General features: G+C 36.3%; 1 protein-coding gene across 3 annotated transcripts in view; it reads right to left on the bottom strand.

Moving 5' to 3' along the window:
* Positions 1-212: 212 nt before the first annotated feature.
* The window catches only part of TES (testin LIM domain protein), a 104842-nt gene continuing 88597 nt past the window's right edge, over positions 213-16457 (bottom strand). For all 3 annotated transcript variants that reach the window (XM_020979309.2, XM_020979308.2, XM_020979307.2), the window contains exons 4-7: positions 15669-16001; positions 8670-8885; positions 7853-8011; positions 213-1467 (exon numbers count right to left, since the gene is read on the bottom strand). In XM_020979309.2, the coding sequence (XP_020834968.1) occupies positions 1276-1467; positions 7853-8011; positions 8670-8885; positions 15669-16001 (900 nt within the window). In that variant the 3' untranslated portion in view covers positions 213-1275. The remainder of the gene's footprint in view (positions 1468-7852; positions 8012-8669; positions 8886-15668; positions 16002-16457) is intronic.

The following is a 16457-nucleotide window of genomic DNA, read 5'->3' on the forward strand; positions in this document are numbered from 1 at the left end:
TGCCTTGTTTTAAGCAACAGTGACAGCTTACTCACACTTTTTAAAAACCAAGATGTCTTTAATCCTTGAAGATACTGCCCCCTGCTGTAAAACAAGCATAGTTGCTGTAGGATTTAGTTCCTACTAAAAAGATGAGAATAAATATATATCTATATCTATATATAGATATAGATATATGTATATATACGAGAATAAAAATATATATACAACCATTAAAGTGATCAAAGATTTGTTTTTTATTTTGAATATACATGCAAAAACACACCTCTAAGGTATGTATAATTTGTATGTTTTTGTAAATAATATCCTAGGTAATTATTATATATATGTATGTATATATAAGCTGAGAGTCTTCTGAAGAAAAAACATACCAATAAACATTATTATAAATTGTCACAGAACAGTTATCATTTAGAAAAAAAAATGAGAAACATATTAAGGGTTTAGCAAATCCCAAATCTGCCAACTGCTATTAACATATTTCACAAGTTCTCTTGGCTTCACGGCATGTACCTTGAGATATAGACACAGATGTTCTTAGAATTAACAACATATGCTATAGCTGAATATCTGAAATTCAAACCACATCACCTTAAAAAAAAGCCCAAGGCCCATCTATAAAAAAAATTGTAAAGTGGGCGATTCTGTACTACATACAAAACCCCCCCCCAAAAAAGATATCTAAAGATCAAGGACAAGTCATTGACCAGAAGAACTTTTACTAGACTAGGGAACCAAGCAGAAAATAATTAATGATCAGGACAAAAAAGAAAATGCTACATCTCCTTACATCATTGGGCAGTGAATACACAGAGGCTAGAAATAAATGACAGCTGTGAATTTTGCTGAGATGCTTGTTTAAACAGCACTTTGTATCCTTCAACCCCTTCCCCACTGTCAGAAAAGCTCATCATTGCACACCACTGAAAACTGAGTAAAAAGGGGCTGAGAGAGAATACATACATGTTCATTATTTAATTTTAAAGTTGTTTCCTTTCCATCTTAAAAGTGGAGGGGGGAAAGATAACAAAAGACTTAGCTTTCCCAAGTCAAATATGCAATTTCCTCTATTTTAAAAAAGAAGAGATCGTTAACACAATTTCTAAAAGATGAAAGCAAGGACAGAAAGAGAAACAGAAATAAAAAGTTTTCAACTTATTCTAGGTTTTCCCCCCCTCTTTTTTATTTTTTCCAAACACCCAAATTCCATTTTACAGTAGAAATGCAGACCACTTTGGAAGATAGCAATGGCTCAGAATTTCTAGTGCTTTCTCATTAAGACATCATCATCTTTTTACATTCTACTGAACAGAAAAGCATTGCTTCTACTGGAATAAACTTCTGACCAATCAAACACTTGCTGCAACAGGAACAGAGAAAGCACTCTTCAGTAGCATGCCAGTTAAAATTGTTGTAAGTCACTCGCTGTACTTCTGGATCAATCGCATTATGACATCCTTGACAAATCTGTTGAACAAAGAGGAAAAAAAAAGATTCAAACCAAATAATACTTATAGTATCTGTAACAAACGTTTTTGATTCAAATTTTAGAAGAGATATACATTAAATATCTGTCTTCTTTTCATTCAGGAGATACTCAACTATAGGAGACCCAACTATAAAAGCTTGGGCAGAAACACTGTACTTGAAATTCCATGAACTTTTCTTTCAATGGCAGTAAAGAACTGAAAACTGAGGGGATACCTATCAACTAGGGAATGGCTGAACAAATTGTGGTACATGACAGTGATGTAATAGTATTGTGCTGTAAGAAATGATAAAGGGGATGGTTTCAGAAAAATATGGGAAGACTAATAATAAAAGCTGATACAAAGTGAAGTAAGCAGGACCAGAACATTGCTCATAGTAACAGTAATACTGTAATGATGTGAAAGACTTAACAACTCTGATCAATACAATGATCCATGAAAATTCCAATGGACTCATGATGGAAAATGCTATCCACTCCAGAAAGAGAAGTGATCAACTCTGAGTTGCAGACTATAGGATATATTTTTGTCACTTTATTTTTTCTTGCTTTTTTTGGCCCCACAACATGGCTCATGTGGAAATGTTTTTGTATGAATTTATATATGTAATTAATTTGTAATATTTTTGCCTTACCAATGAGTAGGGGAGGGGAGCAGGGTAGAGGAAAGAATTTTGAAAAGAAAATAAAATTAAAAGAAAGAAAAAAACCTATGAGTTTTGACCATTGTGACAAATATAAGAAAAAGCATTATTTAGTCTTTCTCCTACTTCTTGGAAAATATGCCCTAGGTACCTTGCCTGAATTATATTGGTTTTGGTTCTATTACATGCAATTAAGATGCACAATAGTTCATTATAAACTCTAGTACCCATCTAAAAAGGATTTTCATGCTTCATTAGAGCTGTAATTAGGCAGATCTCACTTATTATATAAAGAATACTTATTAAAACCTGTAGTTCTTATAGACAATATTGAATGGATATTAAAGATGTTTAAAGATTTCACTTAAAAGGACCGACAATATTTGAGAATTGGCTTTGCAGAAGTTATGTAGTGATATATAATAAATTACACACGTATTTGGAGATGAGTATTATTTTAAAAACTACTGATTTCACAGGGAAAATTTGGTGAGAAGCTTTTAAGTGAAAGGGGTGCATCATTCAGAGGCAAGAAGGTCTAATTTAAGAGACTGAGAGGTAGAGAAGACAGAGGTTATGGCTGGTGTGTTGAGAAATCTGCAGAACCTAACAGAGAAGGGAGGAAACAGCAGGGGGCAAAAAGAACTTGTTGCAACTGCTTTAAGAGACCAGCTGCAGGAGCTGCTCCTGAAAAAGGGGTTAGTTCCTGATTGGCTGAATGAAGATTGTAGGTATAGCTAGTGGCTTTTAGCATCACCTAGCACTTGAGAGGTGAAACCTCCTAAAAGAGCTTGTGGTCCTTTTATGCTCCCTCTAGTTAGAAAATGAGAAGAAAGACTAGTATTGTAGCTGCTCTGCTATAGATTCTGCAGTATAAAAGGAAAACTGGCTAGGCTGATTTCCCTTGCTCAGAAAGTGAACCAAAGCTCTTCATTATGAGCTATGTTCAGACTGGACAATACTGTACCCTGGCGAGTGAATGACTGACTGCCTGGGATGGTCCATATAGACCAGAGATTGCCATCCTGATGAGCTTTTTTTTTTTCCAATTCTGATTCTTAGATTTAAAGAGAACTACTATTTACAGTAGGAGATAACACTATCTACCACTTTAAGGGTGATTTTTACATTGAATGATCTTGTAAATGCTATGTTTCCAGCATAGAAGAGGATCTGCCCAACAGGGGAGCAGTGAGGACCAAGAAACAAGAAATTAACAGAGAAACAGGGTCATGTGGTGGATATATTCCTGAATGGACCAATAACATCAAAGACTGCAGTCCAGACTTAGAAGTTATCCAGAACATGTGGTTGCTTCCTTCTTCCTGTGCTTTCTTTCCAGGTACATGTAAATGCATGTCTACTCCTCCCCTCAGATACTGGGTGCAGTGGTACAATGGAAGAAATACGTGGTATAGGGGTATGATGGAGAGGGAGAGGATATATATGACCTCAAGTACAAGGGAACAGGTTAGGATGGAAAGGAATAGTATCAACGAGACATTGAACAACTTGAGAGAGAGCATGAGCTGGGGACTTATAAATAACTGTCACTGAAATATAGACATGATGATGCATCTGGATGGAGCAAACCTTTCTATGGAGTTCTAGGTAGAGTTCTCTATGTCTTCCCAACCTCTGGGAATCTTCCACAGGGGGTCCACCTGACGGGCTTGGGGTATGAGTTCGTGTCGTGTCTATATATCTTAATACAGCTTAAATACTAATGGGGCAAGTGGACTGTCCTTCAGGTATTCCTTGCTATTGCTAATTTTTTTCTGGTCTTGCATCTTTCTGATTATAGCCTCTAAGCTGATTATCTTATACAATCTTTATAATCTGTTGCATCCTGCACATGCCCACCAAATGCCTTTAAATTGTCCTTTGGGTGACCTTCAACTTTAATTCCTCAGATGCTGGATTATCCTTAACTTGTAGCCACACGGCATCATGGACGAACTTTAACGTTAAAAGACGAGTCTTTGTTTTGGCTTGTCGTCAAAGCACTGGACAATCCCAAATGCAATTCAGCCCAAGCATTTCCTCCTCCTATTCAATTCAGGCATCTTTTCATTGTCCATGTGCAACATCTGTACAAGATATATGTCCTTATAGAGTATTTTAATGGCTTATTTATGCATAGCATCATCTAGATAATAGGCATTCTTCAGTGGTGTGGTTTTCCTTGGATGGATAGTTAGGCCAAACTTCTTTGAGCAATTAAGGATCTCATTTGGAAGGCACTTCAGTGTCCTGGGGCTTGATGCAATCAGCATAATGTCATTCACAATCAGAAACATCTGAAGGACTTTGCCATCTCTATGGAATCCTTCCTTTCTTTGGACTAGGTCCTGGACCTTCTCCATGACAAAAGCAAACAACTTTGGTAAGCAAGTCTCCCTGTTTTACGCCTCATTTGATATGACTAATAACGTTGTCAAACAAAGTACTTTCTAATAGTACATCTACCAAGGAGTCTTGTATAATTTTCTTGTATGCATGGAAGATGCTTCATTAAAAGCCTGTTGCTCTACCGAATCATGATGATTGATGATTGATGTGGTCTGATGTATAATGTAGCAAAAGGCTACTGGCTCCCTATCATATCTTTCATCTAGGATACCCCCGATGTATGTGTAGAAGATTCTTGGGGAAATTTTTTAGAGATAAGAAAATAGGCTTGGTAGTTACCAATTCTCTGCTACTTCTATTTTTTTCATAATAGTAAGTTCTGAGGTTTTTGCAAAGTTTTTAGAATCCTCATCACTAGGAAAATACCAGTGTTAAAAAGATAAAAGCTTTTATCTCAAAGAGAAGCTAGGGACTGCTGAAAATGCTGTGTAGCCAAACATGGTGGCACATACCTATAATCCCTGTTCTGAGGGAGGCTGAGGGCAGTGAGTTACTTGAATTCAAGAGCTCTGAACTACAATACGGCTAAAGCTCACTGTGTGTCTCCATTAATTCTGGTGAAAATATGGTGAGCCTCTGGGAATGGAGGGCCATGAGACCCATTTTTTAAGATGGGGCAAACCAGTCCAGGTCTGAAAAGTAAAACAGGTTAAAAACTTCTGTGCCAATCAGTGTTGGGATCTGGCTGTGAATGATCACTATGCTTGCAGACTGGGCAAGAAAAATTATGTTAACTACCTAGGCCAAGCTTTTGCCCCTCATTAATTTTATACTGAGTTAGTTCACAGTCAATCTGGAAGGACTGCCCAAGATAAATTTCTTATGAACTAATAAGAGATGGACTGTATACCCAACTGCGTGTCATAATCTGGGCAATAAGTGTTCTTCACCCACTTCTTTTTTTCCTGTGTAGACCATAAGGCTGACCTCTTGTAAGGCAATAAAACTCACTGAAGAGGGCCCATGTTATTTGGGAGCTTGATGCAACCACCACAATGTCACTTGCAAACAGGAATATCTGAAATATTTTGTCATCTCTTTTTTTTTTAATTTAATATTTTGTTTTTCCCCAGTTACATGTAAAAACAATTTTCAACATTCATTTTTTAAAACTTTCAGTTCCAAATTCATATTTTGCCATCTCAAAGAAATCCCTTCTTCTATTCCTGTTTTTATCTTTTACTTGATGTTAATAGAGAGGCAATTAGAAAAAAGGAATCCCATGCAATCTTAATATGTTCATGAAAGGAATCTCGTTGGAGAAGAGCCTTTAATGCTATGTTTTGCTCTGAGGCATATACTATTTTGTAATACAAAAAATAAGCACAGGAAGATTTTGTACTCTACTTTTTAGTCAACTCTGATGGAAGGAACTATAATCTGTGAAAGCCTCCCTAATTCCTTCTATTTTCAAGGGCTCCCTAGATCTGCCTTGCACATAACAGATGCTTAATAAATGTTTGCAGGGACTGAATAAAAGATCTCACAGGCATAATTAGTAAAAAGTTTTGGTAATAATTTAATCAGTGCATTTTCTTTTATTCTTTTGAGTATCCTTCTTCTTTAAGAAAGCTTGAAAATCATGCCTAAATTAAAAAAATTAAGTTTATACTGGCTTTTTCTTATGCTTTCTTCAGCAAAGAAATACTATTACTACTACTACTACTACTACTACTACTACTACTACTACTACTACTACTACTACTACTACTACTACTACTACTACTACTACTATAACACCTAGTTTTCCCTTTGTTCTACAACAGAAAGCAGTAAGTTGCCAAAACTGAGACCTCTCATGCATTCAAGGGCCTGAATGCCTTCCTGTGATGAATGGAATGTGACTCCTTTTTGTGTTGCTTAAAAAGCAAACAAAAGCTGAGAGTGCAATTATGAGGGCTGGCTTTTGGAAAAGTCCTAACATCACAAAGAACCATTAGTAGCATCCTGGGAAAACTATAAAATCCATCAGGAATATGGACCTGATTATTTCTTTGCCTGAGCTTCAATTTTCTTGACTCTTTGCTACTTTAGTATCTTTTCCCTTCCTGTTATTGTCCCTGCTTTCATTATTTTACATTTGTTGTTTGGTCCTTTTCCAGTTGTATACAACTCTTTGTGACCCCATTTGAGGTTTTCTTGACAAAGATTCTGGAGCAGTTTGCACTGAGGCAAACAGGATATATTAAGTGACTGGTCCAGGGTTACTTAGCTAATCATTCTACCCACTGTCCCACCCAGCTGCCCCATACATGTGTACATAATAGGAAAGAGAAAACTGATGGAACCTCAAGAAAGTATCATTTTGCATTCTGGAGGAAAGAGAAATTGCCCGTTTTCTTCTCTTTGCTTTGAGGCTCTGAATTTGTTCTGCATTAAACCTCTTGAACTATATGTAATTGATTGAGTTTTCTGCCACTAACTAAGCTTTATCTCTTTGTTCATGTGTGCTAAAGGAAGGGACAAAATCTGAAACAAGCTAAAGTTAGTAACATTTATTATTAAAAGCCTATCCAAAAATTGCCCTTGTAATGAATTATGAAGTCATAAATGAGTGGTTTGGGGATGACAGAATTAAGGTACTTAAATATTTAAGTCACCTCAATGTAGACTTGAAGTATACACTTCAAATTCCATTGCAACCCATGCCCTCAGAAAAAAAAATCCATATACAGCTAAATTATTTTTCAAATTCCAGGTAGTGGTCCTAACAAAGAGGTGATGGGATCAAGGTTTTGAGATTGAGACATCTATGTATTTATTTTTCTGTGATTATTCAGATTTATTATAAGAATGTTGTTTTTTTTTCCTTTGGAGGAAGGTTGAAAAGAAATGTTTGTTAATTGAAAAAAATACAATTAATTTTAAAAAGAAATGAACATTCCAGGTGATATATAGTAAGATATAAAGAGTCCATATGCAAAATTTCATTTATAGCCACAAAAAAAGCAATCAAACTCTGTGAGTTCACCGGAGTAGGTTCAGATTTATATGTATATGAATGAATTAGTTGTTATAAGTGGGTTCCAAGAATAGAAATTCTCTTCTTTAAATCAAGTTTTATTAATACTCTACTGTAGTAAGGCCAGTGAAGGAACTCTCCAGGGGTTCCTGTTCAACAAACTCTTTATGTTTAAATTCCTTGGGTACAACACCTTCAAACCTCTAGGAGGTTTCTCCTAGAGAAGCCACATGCTTCTTGCTCAGTAGAGCCTTTTGCTTTCCGTTCCTAAGTTATAGAAATATGTGGATACTTTACTGTGCTACAGGACATGAAGGCTAATTGTGTCTCCAAACGAGTTCTTACCACAGCATGGTTCCTCACGTAGCAAGGCTTGCACACGGGCTTATTATTGACCATAACATAGATTTCCCCAGCAAGAACGCAGTCACAATCAAAGCAGCAGAAATGTTTCAGATGCCAACTCTGGTTCTCTGCCTGGGTATATTCATTGCTGAATATCAACTAGAAAAATGACAAAAAAAAAAAGAAAGAAAAAAGTCAATTTTTCCCTTTAGTCCTTTTTAGCTCTAAAAACCCATTTGGCAAAGCAATGGATTCACTAACCCAATAAAGCATTTAGATACAATATTTGAGAGGCAGTATCACAGAGGGGTTAACCTTGAAAGTCAGTTCAAGTACCATCTCTAACACATATTGATCGTGTGACCATAGGCAAGTTGATTAAACTCTTGGAGTTTCCAAGATAATATGTTACCAGAATGTGACAGCTGCCATACCAGAAATTCCCCACAGGTTTGCTTTCCCTGTCCTCCTAGCCCCTCAATTTCCAAATTTCTTATTTTTCACACCTTGAAAAAGAAAACCTAAGGTCTGACCAGTCATCTCAGTACATATTAAGACAACCTTCTTTATATTTTCTGCTATTAAATATCCATCATAAGTTTGTCCATCTATGTGACATGGGAGCTCAGAATGAATTAGAATCATTAAGTATCAATTCTTTGATAAAGCACATTTTAACTTGAACACATTTCTAAGTACCTTCTCTCTATGGTTATATCACTGAAGAGGACAGCTTGGGACTACAGTAGACAATGTGTATATGTGCATGTATGTATGTGTGTGTGTGCACGCATGGTCAGTCCCAGGAATCTCTTACCTCATCACATCCAGCACACCGGGGTTTCTCACTGTCACAGTAATGCCTGCCACAATATAGCTTCCCATTCTTCCAAAAATAGATCATGTCCACCAGAAGCTCACTGCAGGTGCAACAAACGAAACAAGCAGGGTGCCAGAATTTGTCATACCCAGCTCTTTCGGCGTAAACTGCGGGGTCACCTTCTTTCATGTTCTGTTTGCAATAATAGCAGGACTGAAATAGACACCACGTGGAAAAATTAAAGTCACACCACTCACAATGCTAATAAACACATCAGATTTACCAGAAATTCACATCATTCATTCATTCATACTTCAGAGCTGCTGTCACTTGATACAACGAGGACAAAGAATCATGTAACATCCCTGATATTCCATGTCTTGCTCTTTTCATCTCTGTCCAGACAACTGGACTATTACTTCTTCCTACTAATATATCTACAAAAAATATTGATCTACCAAAGGTAATATGGAGCAGTGAATCACCCATGAAGGACAAAAAAAAGTAATTTAACTAAATTTGTGAAATTAACCCTATCTCATTCTCATCCCATATCACTACTTTGCTATGAAAAAAGAAAACAACTTATATTTATATTAGAGGTTCTTAACCTAGGGATAAGTAATTTTTTTAATTTTCATAACTATATTCCAATATAAATGGTTTTCTTCATAACCCTATGCATTTTATTTTATGCATTTAAAAACATTATTCTGAGAAGTCCATTGACTTCAGCAGCCTGCCAAAGGGTTCCATGACACAAAAGAGATTTAGATAAGGTAGAGATTCTCCCCTCCATTTTGTGTTTAGCTTTATGAAAGTGATCTATGACAAATGGGAATCTGCCCCACAAATGAGAGAAGCAGCATGGGTCTAGTGCACAGATTGGCAAAGTGGGTAGTGCCACCTCCTGGCAGGTGCTTGAATGATCCAGGGAAAGTGGTAGTAGCCTCAGGTACCAATAAAGGGGTGGTGGAAGCATAAGGAAAGAAGACAAGAGAAGAAAATTTTGAAAAACTTTTTGTACATGTTTCATCTGTTGTGTAACAAAGTTAAAGTGATAGTGATTACATTCTTTTCCAAATAAACACAAAAAATGCAAGTCATAACTGATCAGTGGTCAAGTCTGCTGTCAGGTCTTAACAAGAAAGTGCTGGCAGGTGAGCATGTGGTGCATCATCAGGAAGTTCAGCATGCATCAGCAAGAATATGTGCAGGTGAAGACTTGTTTACAATATGATACTATATGGTTACATGATGAAATATTGGGTCAGCAAAATTTCAATGCAGGAAAAACCCCACAAATTCACAATAAATTATTAAATTAAAAATGCATCATTTTAAAAAATAATATTTTTTAAATGATACAACTTTTAAAAAAACCATTAAAGGGTTAAAGAAAGTAGATTTCCATAGGGGTGCTGAGTAATTTTTTTTAAAGGAAGTGGTAGGCCAAATAAGTCTGGAACCTCTTGTCTAGTGGATAGAGGGGCAGCCTTGGAGTGAGTAAGTGCATGCCCAAAAACCTTTCTCTGGACACATATAGCTGTCTGTGTGACTTTATGCAGGTCACTTAATCTGTGTCTCAGGCAACCCCTTTAGACTAGAAGTCTGTCTATTTTCATGGATGGAGGGATTTTCCTCATTGGTAGTTGAAATTTCATCACACAGGTCTGCCCCATGTAATTAGGTGGTAATTATTCACTTTATAAAAAGGGTTCTTGATTGTAGAAAAGGATTCATCTAGGATTTCTTTAGAGAATTCACATCCTAATACATTTGAAAATAAAATAAACTTATAAAAAGATTTGACTCATACACCATTTCCCTATTAATTACTCATATCTGTTTTTACACATTGAAAAGCACAGTGGATGAGTCAGAGCTTTCTTTTGTCTCACTTTAAAAAAAAAAGATCAAATTGTTACATAATTTGCTGGCAACTGAGGGCAAGGCTGGGCAGACTAAGGAGAAAACAGTAAGAAATTAAAAGCATCAAATGCAGAGTTAGTTAATGAGCCCAGGAAGCAGGAATCAAATGCAGACACGAAAAGAAAAGTACTCAGTAAAACTAAATACTAACACAGTCAATGGTGATAGGAAAGACAGGGAAGATAGCTCTGGTTGCCTGCAAAAGTAAGCAAGAAATCTACAAAAAGGCACACTCTGGAAAAGGGTTGGGGAACCTGCAGCCTCGAGGCCACACGTGGCCCTCTAGAGGTCCTCAAGTGTGTCCCTTTGACTGAATTTGCACTAGGAAAACTAATGGGTTGGATGAAACTTGATGTTTGGTTTCTGTCAAAAGGCTGAGCTTGAGGACCTAGAGGACCACATGTGGTCTCAAGGCCCTAGGTTCCCCACCCCTGATAGACGATTTAACAACTGGTTTGCTTGGTTCATCTCACCATCTATGCACATATAATCTTATGGTATAGGTATGCTGTAGCATTTATGAGAAAAGGGAATTAAATAAATACTAGGAATGTGGCCTCTCTTAGGACAGAGGATTATAGATTTAGAGTGTTCTGCCTCAGTCTCCTCGTCTGTAAAATGAGTTGTTGTGGGGGCAAAAGTAATGAATATTTGCAGTTCTTTGAAAATCTTAAAACACTACTAGCTATTTGGAAGTTTGTTTCACTCTTAACATTGCTATGATGATTTATATCAAAACCACCATTATATAGAAAATCATTATATACCTATATAAATCTTATAGATAAGGCATGATATTTATCGGGAAAGAGTAATGAAATGACACTAGAAAGGCTGCTTCTCTTACAATACAGAATCATACAGATTTAGAATTAGAAGACAGCATACAAGCCATAAAGTCAATCAGCTTCATTTTACAGATGAGGAAACTGAGGCACAGAAAAGTTTATTTTTAAACTCTACTAATAAAAATGCTGTCAGTATACTGTACTGGGAGTCAGGAATACTTAGGTTCAAATCTTGTATTAGATATTTATGATCTTTGTGACTCTAGCCAAGTACCTTAACTTTTTAGAATTTGTGATTTGCCCAAGACCACACAGCTGAATATCTGAAGCAGGGGTTAATCAGGTCTTCGTGATTCCAAATCATCACTCAAGGCACTGTGGCCTTATGAGGAAATTTGAATTTTATTCTTATTCTGCCACTAAATTAGCAGTGTAAATGACTTTGGGAGTTAATTTTAAAAGCAGCTTGGTGGCATGCTGGGCCTAGAGTCAGAAAAGACAGAGTTCAACTTCAGCCTCAGATACTTACTAGTTGTGTGAACCTGAGCCAGTCACTTAACCTCTATCTGCCTCAGTTTACTCAACAGTAAAATAGGGATAATAATATTATCTCTCTCCCGGATTGTTTTGAGGATTAAATAACAGTCATAGAGTGACACAGTATTAATCATAACAGTAGATGATTAATAATTGCTTATTTCCTTTCTTCCTATTTACCTACTCTAAGCTTCAGTTTTATCATTTATAAAACGAGGGAGCTACCTGGATTTTATCTCTATAGGCCTATCAAAATCTAAAATTATGTAACTGAGTAACTGTAACACCATTGGATTAGGAATCAAGAGAGCCAAGTCAAGTTCTGTCCTTCTTCTAATTATCTGCATGACTTTAGACCAATCATTCAAACTCTTTGAGCCCCAGTTTTCTCACCAGTAAAACTAATGGTTTAGGTTAAATTAGGTATTAAACCTAGGTCTGTGAACTTTTAAAATATATTGATAACTATATTTTGATGTAATTGGTTTTTTCTGAATACCCACATATTTTATTTTATGTATTTGAAAACATTTTTCTGAGAAGGGGACCACAGGCTTCACCAAAGTGCCAAAGGGGTCAATGATACAAAAAAAGGTGAGTAAGTCTTGGAATAAATGATCTCTTAGGTCTGTTATTGCTCTAAAACTCCAATATTACATAAAAACAGTACAGACTGTTTAGAGAGTCATAGGGACCAGCTTGTGCTCTCATATCTCTGCTCTCACCCAGGCGTTCCCATCCTACCCTTGTCCTCCAGATCCAGAGGTTTGTGTTAATACAGTATTTTACCAATCACACAAAACTTAAATATAAAATAATTTCATGTTAATCATAAAACAGTATTGCTTTAGAATCTATTTTATAGACATTTCATCCAAATTAGACAAAGTACTTGTTCAAAGCCCTTTATAGTGACCCACCCCCCATTCCAAGTCTTCTTACATCCCACCACATCCTCTGCGAGCCAGTAACATTTGCCTCTTTACTGTTCCTCAAACAAGACACTCCATCTCCTGACTCAGGTGTTTTCACCAGCTGTTCCCCTTATCCCCCATACATGGAACCCTCTTCCTCTTCAACTCTGACTCCTGGATTTCTTGGCTTTCTCAAGTCCCAGCTAAAATCTCTTTCTGGGCAGCTAGGTGGCACAGTGGATAGAGCACCGGCGGTGGATTCAGGAGGACCGGAGTTCGAATCCAGCCTCAGACACATAACACTTACTAGCTATGTGACCGTGGGCAAGCCACTTAACCCCGTTGCCTAGCCAAAAAAAAAAATTAAATCTTTCTTTCTCCAGGAGCCTTTTCCAATTCCTCTTAATTCTAGTGCCTTCCCCTATTGATTACTTCCAATTACTCTTGTACATGGCTCGTTTGCATATAGCTTGGAAGTTGTCTCCTCTGTTAGATGGTAATCTCTTGGAGGATGGGGACTGTATTTTATTTTTCTTGTATACTCAGGGCTTAGCATAGTGCCTGGCACACAGAAAGTGTTTAATAAACATTTACTGACAGTAGGCAATCAAAAGTACCATTTTAATTTTATCCACAAGAGTGAAACAAACTATGTATTTTACACAGTGTTTTAAGGTTTGTAAAGCCCTGTATGAATATTATCTCACAAATATTTTATTCTCACATCATTTTACAGTTGAGGAAACTGAGGCAGAGAGAACTTAAGTGACTTGCCCAGAATCATACTAGTAGTAAGAGTCTCAGGCCAAATTTGAACTCACATCTTCCTGACTTCAGGACCAGGGCTCTATCCACTCTCACCACCTAGCTGCCCAAAATTATGTTACTATACTAAAAAGTCATTATGGACTCAAATCAACATCATCTAAATAGAAAGATGTCAAAGTTAAAAGATTAGGATTATATTTCTAGTTTTTCTGCTGTGTTTCTATGAAATCCTAGGAAAAATAATTTATTATCTATGTGCTTTTATTTCTTCAGATCCAAAGCCATTTCTTTCCCTCTCTGTCATTGCAATTTTGTGAGGAAAAAAATCAGATGGCATTTCTGAAAGTACTTTGAACCCTTTCAAAGAAAAATTACATGAAATTAAGAGGTCATTATTATGAAGTAAAATAAATAACACTGTTTCCTGGAGGATTTGTCAATATTTTCAAGGTTCCTCACATTATTAGGAGTATATTAAGAGAATTTCACTATAAACTATTTTTCATATTTCATTTTTTAGGTCAATTCAACTAAACTTGAACAATGATTCAGGAATTGCCCCCCACACCCCAATCCTTTGTTTTTCCAAATAAAAGAAATGAATCATACTTAACAGTTGTTTTTTAAAAACTGAATTATTATATTGAATAAAGTTACAGGAAGAGATCCTAATTATCCTAGGATTACAGACTTAAAGCTAGAAGGGCCTCTAGAGGCCATGAAGTCCAAGACCCTCATTTTATAGGTGAGGAAACAGAGACCCAGAGAGGTTAAGTGACGTGGGGGTGGGTGGGAAGGATTCAAACTTTGATTTTCTTGATGCTAGGTTTAGACCCTCTATCCACTCTATCAGAGGTGTCAAACACATGGCCACATGCAGCCCACAACACTTCTGAGTGCTGTAGAACCAGATTAAAATATAATTGGGAAATAGTTAAAGAAATAAATAAAAACACAGTAAAACATAGATAATTTCATATTTTAAAACTAAGTCAATATGAAACCTGCAGGGACCCTTACGGACAGATATTAATGGCCCCCATTTCTATTTGAGTTTGACACCACTGCTTCATAATTCTAATGCACCTGCATCACTTCTGCCCCCCCAACCTCCCAAAAAAAGATCTGATTTGGAAGGGACTTAAAAAGACATCAAATGGTCTAGTAACATTTTTTAAAAAAAGAAACAATTAAGCAAACAATTAACAATTTAAAAAACAGGCCGATATCAGTGGTTTCCAATTTTTTTCTTAAATATCTTCTTGGATGTAGCTACAACTACTCTTCTCATATCCCATTCCTTATTCATTCATCTGTAGGCATATACACAGACTGATCAGACAGATCCTCCTTTAAAAAACAAAAACAAAAACACTGAAGGAATTAAGTGCCATCATGTCTTAGCTTTTTCTTTTCCAGGCTAGCCAAACAAACTCAGCTTCTTTAAAAATCTGAATCAGGACTTGAACTACATTCTTTCTGATTTCAAGGCCAGTTCTATAGCCACTAGGCTATACTCTAGTATGCCTCTAGTGGCAAGTGTGGGTATAGCACAAAAACATATAATTATTACTGCATAGTTGATCTCAGCATAAATAGAAATGTTCAAATCTTTGTCAAACTTTCACAATTAAGAAAGCAATTTAACCAATAGGTAAACTGGCACATAGACATTTTGGCAGCAGAGGAATACTGTTACAATATCTATTATAATACCATTATAATCTCTATTTTCTATAATTAAAAATATTTAGGGGAAAAAAAAGCTAAGAGGTTAGATTCACTATTGTCCTTCCATTAACCTCTCAATTCTTTAGTGTAGTCAGGGAAGCCCATAGATGAAAACCTAACTTTAAACAATAATTCCAATGTCACTTCTCACTTAAATTAGTTGATTGAATTAAATTGTGGTTCCTTTTGGTTTCCCTTGCCTACTGTTCTCCTGAAAAAATATGAGGAAGTGGAAAAATCAGTGGTCATGGGGAGACTGAGTTAAAACAAACATGTGGCTCGTGGCCTCTGAATAATGGGGACAAATCTATCACTTTGAAACTTACGTAGTCCTCTTTCTGATCTTCTGATTTAACCTCCATTGCTCCCACTGCAGCCGTAGTGCCTCTGTGCCCACCATCAAATGTATTTCCATCAAAAGCTTTTATCTCCATCTCACTGGGAAGTTTGACATCTCCAACACCCAGAGCCTCGTTCTTGTATTTCTTCACAAATTGTTCCATCTGCTTCACCTCACTGGGAGTCAACTCATGACACTTGGAAGGATCCTGATCATGAGCAGGGAGCTGCTTAGCTAATTGCTTCTTCCGATACTGGGCCCCTTCTGAGCCAGCCACAGGTTGTTTGTCCCTTGGAAGCAACTGCATATATCGCCTAGCCTGGAGTTAAACATAAGAGAATGCAATACTTTAAGGCAAAACATTAGAACCAAGTTTTCTGTTTTACTTAGACAAGGTTTTGTTTTTATCCAAAAGAACAATAAAGGCTCCCAATATAAATAAATCCTGGGACTTTTTAAAAAAGAAAACTATGAGAATAGTATTAACTATTATAGACTGAACTCTATAAAGTTTTAAGCTAAATAGATCCTTTTATCAAAGTTCAGCCTATTTTTTTTCTGACTTCCTGATCAGTTTTAAAAATAATGAGTCCATGTAACACTGTCCTTTACATTTTATACAAATTCAGTTATTATAAGGCAACACAAATATTAAAGAACTGTGAAACATGAATGTTTTTTCTTGCATTTTATTTTCACTGTCTCACACACACAAATGACATTAATTCATGATGTCTACACAAAGCTGCCTTTACTCTGTTCTAAATTTCTCAGC

This window comes from Phascolarctos cinereus, unplaced genomic scaffold, assembly GCF_003287225.1.
Source record: "Phascolarctos cinereus isolate Bilbo 61053 unplaced genomic scaffold, phaCin_HiC Scaffold_1;HRSCAF=81, whole genome shotgun sequence".
In the NCBI taxonomy this organism is placed as follows: Eukaryota; Metazoa; Chordata; class Mammalia; order Diprotodontia; family Phascolarctidae; genus Phascolarctos; species Phascolarctos cinereus.